This window comes from Diadema setosum, chromosome 3 (assembly GCF_964275005.1).
Source record: "Diadema setosum chromosome 3, eeDiaSeto1, whole genome shotgun sequence".
NCBI lineage: Eukaryota > Metazoa > Echinodermata > Echinoidea > Diadematoida > Diadematidae > Diadema > Diadema setosum.
Genome location: NC_092687.1, coordinates 27336826 through 27342459, shown reverse-complemented (window position 1 = coordinate 27342459; position 5634 = coordinate 27336826). Strand labels below are relative to the sequence as shown.

The 5634-nt window shown below is 37.8% G+C and overlaps 1 protein-coding gene across 1 annotated transcript; it reads right to left on the bottom strand.

The window, feature by feature from the left end:
* Positions 1-373: 373 nt before the first annotated feature.
* Positions 374-1366, bottom strand: LOC140226321 (uncharacterized). The gene has a single exon (XM_072306815.1). It carries the CDS (start codon positions 1364-1366, stop codon positions 374-376), a length of 993 nt encoding a protein of 330 aa, XP_072162916.1.
* Between the last annotated feature and the right edge of the window lie 4268 nt (positions 1367-5634).

Genomic DNA, 5634 nt, shown 5'->3' with positions numbered 1-5634 from the left:
ATTCACTCGAAATTTTTTAGAGAGTATGACCCACCATGATCAGGACAAAACAGACAACAAAACATTGGCAATGAAAAAAACACACATACAATTTGCATGAAATCGAGTAAAACATGATCACAAGGAATCCAAGTGCCCCTTGGCATCTTCACAGTTATTTTTTCCTCAGGTTGGCAAAAACAAATAATTTTCCCTACCACTTAATCACATGAATAGTGTATCTTGTCTTCGGAGATATCAACTGTTAATATACTGCTGGCATGACAGGGTGCTGACTGCTGAGCTATGGCAGTCGTGTCAAGAGCTTTTCAAAGTATGTCGTATTTTCTTAGACCATTGTCTACTGTGCAAAAGCAAACTGCCAATATCCATTCTATCTTGTGGTGTGCTGCTTGTACTCCACTTCTTTTCCGCTCTCAGTCTCCCTGTAAAACAATCGCGCCGGATATTTGAAGTACACCTTTCGCTTTGGGTCCTCCTCTTTCAGCTTTCGTTTCAGTGGCAGCAATTTCCTCCTGCTTTCTCGCACTTCCACCGGCAGCATCTCATCGACAAATATCTGGTGATCCTTTCCGTTGTGCTGAAAAGGCCTCTCCTTCAAATATCTGCGGGCACTGCTGATCACTGTTTGTCTGGTTGTGTATCTACTGAAAGCTACCACAACTGGGCGAGGAGGACCGGGTTTTGGCCTGATGCGGCCTGTGCGATGAGCTCTTTCAATGCTCACTTCACCTTCCATTTGCATATTTGACTTGGCAAATTCTTTGATCAATTGCTCACACTTCCCAGCGTTTTCAGCACCCTCGGGAAATCCGTAAAACACAGCCGTATTCCTCATCTCTCTCGCAGTGAGGTCAACAAGACGCTCTCTCAATTTCATATTCTCTTTTTCTTGCTTGTTTACTTGGTCCTGTAACTGTTTGATATCAAAACGGCACGACTCTTGCTCCTCTTTCAAGTTACTGATTTCTTTCTCATTTGTTTCAATCTTACCAAGAGCTGTGTCCAACCTGGATGTGAGATTGGAGTTCATTTCGTCTATCTTGTGGATAAGGGTCGCGAGTAGTTCATCTGTGGTTGACTTCTCCCCGTCTACTCGTCGTTTTTTCTCAAGCGAGGAGCGTGGAGGTGATTCCGCCGACGCGCCCGGGCTGGTTCCCTCCAGATCTCGGTGAAGTGGATTCACTACCGTGTGCACTGCAGAGTCAGTTAAGCCGTGTGCATTATCACTGTCACTGTTCTCTTGCGTAGCCTTCTCCGTAGTAGCGTCGCTAAAATCCATCTTAGGGTCAGAATCCTCCTTTTCCTTGAAATAATGGGAGATTGTAACGACTCCTTGGTCTAAGATCCTTTTTCTCGATGTCATTTTGACTTTTCAAACTGTAATAGGCGAAATGAGCTGCAATTTTATTTCCTCCTAATGCCTCCGTACCACTCAGGCACGTCCTAACCGCACAGCGCCATCTTGGATTCTCTCGAAAGAGTCTTTTTAACGACCCGACAAAATATACAAAAAAAAATCGTAAAACCTCCTTACGAATGACTTAATAGTGCCGCGAGTTGCACGTACGACCATCTTTTGACCAAAAAAAAAAAAAAAGTCGCAAGGTGGCCGTAAGTCTGACGACAGAATAACTCAAGGCATTCTTAAACAAAAAAAGTATGAATTCTAGGGCCATTGAATAACTGAAAATTATTTCGTTTCTCTAAAGATATTAAGTTGTTCTTGCGAATGAAACAATGTTTGTACGAAATTCGTAAGAAGGCCGTAAGAATATATGCCCAATCTACGAATCTCTACGAACTGCAGAATTCGTACGAACAGTGACATTCGTACGTGTGACCGAAGCTCATGAACCTGCCATGAAAAGAAATTTTTAAAGAAAAAGGGTAAATCTTAACTCATGATTTCTACAAATATTTTGATTATGCTGCAGGTAAGGTACGACTGGAAGAATTCTATTCAACTCGGTCTGATGGCGGCCTTTGACATATTTAGAATTTCTCTTGGCTAATTCAAAATAAAACTCTTCATATTGGATGACACCTTCCAATAGAGAGATATATGAGGTAAGTGGGATACTTTTTGCGATCGACTACTGCAATACCATAGACTTTGCTCGTGACTTGCCATGAATATGGTTTTTGCGCAGATGTGCGTCGGGACGCTTTCACGAGCACCAATTTTGAAATAGCAAAGATGAAAGGGGCTAGAAAGTGTTGTCATGGGGGGGGGGACGCACGTAAATCTCCAACACAAACGGTGGAGTTCGGTTCAGCAGACGACTCTCAACACCGGACCCAACACCAACTTCCGAAAATACGTCATAATTTTGATGTCAACCTCCCAGTACGGACTTGATTTCAAGTTCGGTTTTGATATAGCGCTAGCACTAGCACCGAATTTCCATGAATAATGAAAATTGAGGCGTGCAGCAAATGAATGTAGACAAGCGTGTACTTCCCACCAAGCAAATTTATGATGATAATCGCCAAAAAAAAATGCATTGAATCTCGATTTATTGTGAGTGTGTGTGTGTGTGTGTGTGTTTTATTAATACCATTACTTCTAAAATATTTGAACAGATTCAATATATCATTGTGCAGCAGTAAAAAGAAGTAACAAATGATCAAGATAAAAAGCTTTGCAAGTATGTAATCTCTCTGAAAAAAAAAAAAAAAAAAAGGTGTGCGTCTTGTAGAATCACGGTCAATGAATTGTACGTATCAAAAAAAAAAAAAATTATATGAGATACCTATAAAAAAAAAGAAACACCTGGAAAATCAACAGAAATGTTAAGTATACTGCCTCCAGCTATGCATTCTCTGAATACATTCGCTGGCATGACCGAAAGCTTCAAAGACTTGTTTCTTCGATTGGACAAGTCCTGACACAAAATATTCCTGCATCTAATGAGACTGAGTGAGTCGAATGAGTTCATTTTTTCTTCTATTTAAACACACCAAACTCAAAAGCAGTTGGGAAATTATCTTTTATCGAAATATGAAAGCCTTTGAAATTATGTCAGGTTACTTATTATGGATAGTATCATACAGATATAGAGAGAGTCTAGTAACTTTGTTGCATAAGTCTATACATACTAAGCTGATATCGCAAAGAAAAACATACAGGCACACACACACATGAAAAATGAACAAATTGCTCTTTACGCCCTGCATAGCACAGTATAGGACGCAACGCATCTAAATATAATACTAATAGTTTGTTTTATATTTGAATTTGCCATATTTTCCACGTAACACCAAATTTATGTACTTCTTTTCCCCTCTTCTTTTTCCCAAGCATTTGAATTATACGGCGATACTTTGCTGAGGATTATAAACTCTCCTGTCTAAACACGTCCTTCATAGCTATGTCTGTCAATATCATCGTATAATTTCCTAATTCATTACCTGAAATTATCCCCTTTCTCTATTTACTTTTCTTTGAATTTCTTAGATATTGTAATGATGTATCATATTGTACGTGTACGAATATTCAATTATGAAGCTATATTTAAATTGTTATCCTGCGATTATTCTCTGAACTATTTTGTAATGCCAGATGCTCCAGTATAAATGTTAAGTCTAATGCATCGATCAATGTTATGTCCTATATATATAAGTAGTAGTATGAATTCATTTGTTATGTGTGAATTGAAAAAGCAGAAATAAAACCCAACACAAAACAAAAACACGTACACTTTTAATCTCACATTTAAGGGGGAAAATGACACTGATTTTTATTTTTTTTTGTCCAAAAAAAAAAAAAGAAATTCCAAGCATCAGATCCCGTAGTACATATCATAGATGTATATAACTTGCACTGTGCCAAACAAAGTCAGGATTGAAAAAAAAAAAAAAGGATTAGGACCTACATCATTGTTACCTTCAAATCTGTTTTTTTATGTACAATACCTCCAAATTGTTAAATTCTTTGATAAATCTGATTTTGATTTTGGATTTGGAAAAAAATAAGACACAACACACGCGTTACTTACCCTTGTCAAAAAAGTTACCCATGCAGTCGACAGATTTGCACACACGATATGCATCTTTCTTGACTTCTCCAAGACTTTTGACACGATCAACCACTATATATTTCTTTTCACATTATTGTATTACTGTATGCGGAAAAGCCTAGGGGTGGTTAACGAGTTACTTATCTAACTGATCCCAGTATGAAGATGTAAACGGCTATATTTTCAAATGAAAACAATTAAATGTGGTATTCTGGAAAGAAATTTCCTCCCCCCATGGCTTCTCAGAATGATTCCAGTGGGTTCTTAGACAAATTTTGATGTATTCATTCTCGGATGATTCCCTTTTTTTTTTTTTTTTCTTTTGCCATCACCCTTAACCCAGGTTATTTTTTATAAGAACAATGAGTGATGGATTAAAGAAAGTTTCGAAATGAATATGGGTTATTGTCATCATTAAGTAGTGTGACAATCTGATGTTTGCTTTTTAGCAACTCTTACACTTCTAAGAAATATTGCATGAGACACTACTCCCCCAAGAAGAAGTTCCGTCCATCAAATTTTAAAGTGTTAGCTTGACTGACAATGTACTTTCGTGGAGCAGTCATATTAATGATATTTGTTAGACTGTTTCGCGTGATATCGGTGTAATTAATATGTTGAAATGCAGCCTTCCTTTATCTGCATTGACAAAATTTTATTCATGTTTAGTAGTTCTCTATTTGAATTATGGGATTTTTCTAGGGGTAATACATATCCGATTTTGATAGAAAATAATTTCTTTTTACCCCCCATCCCCGCCCCCCCCAAAAAAAAGAGAGAGTTCTCCTAATTCCCGTTAATCTTTATTGTCAAGAATGTGCTGATTTGTTATCTCAACGTACAATTTTAAAATTAAAGACTTGAATTTCAATCATCTTGGAGAGTTGATGTATAATCAAAACTATAATTACTTACCAAAATATTTCACAGTTATATCGTCGAAATTGTCACACACACAGTTATCCAAGCGTATGATCAAATTAATTCGTCTCCCCGTAGTGATGAGTCTCGTACATGATTAATGTACATAATTATGTGACCTGTCACAACAAAAAGGATCCGAAGGTCGCATGCGGCAGCCGCTGAGGATGAGTCACATTATCAAAATTGTTCAAAACCATCCAATTTTCGTTGTTGGCATAATGTTGTAGTCAAACCTTTCTTCTTTTCATCTACCGAAATTTCGAAGTGAAATGATCAAATGAAAGGCAAAGAATTAGATATTCTTCTGGGCCAGGATTTTCCGGTTTTTGTGGCATACTGTTAAATGATTGGTCGTGCGTAGACCGTTGGCGCTAAGCTTGATAAACATCGGGGAGGTTGCTTTTAGCGGACCTTCTATTGTCAAAAGGGGAACATTGTTTTGATCATTTTGTTGGCGGTTTTCTAGAAACACTGATTTCCGAGACCACTCAACATGGTCTCATAGAATTATCAATATCTCACCAACCGAGAACTTTTATGAATCGTTTCATATATGGAATTAAAGCGGAAGAGTAAGGTACATGAGGTCATGTCATTTTCAGAAAATCGACCTCCCTCGACTTTCGGATCATTTTGTTGTAGCGGGTCAATGCTTATAATGGACCTAGATTTTGGTAAAGCCTAAACA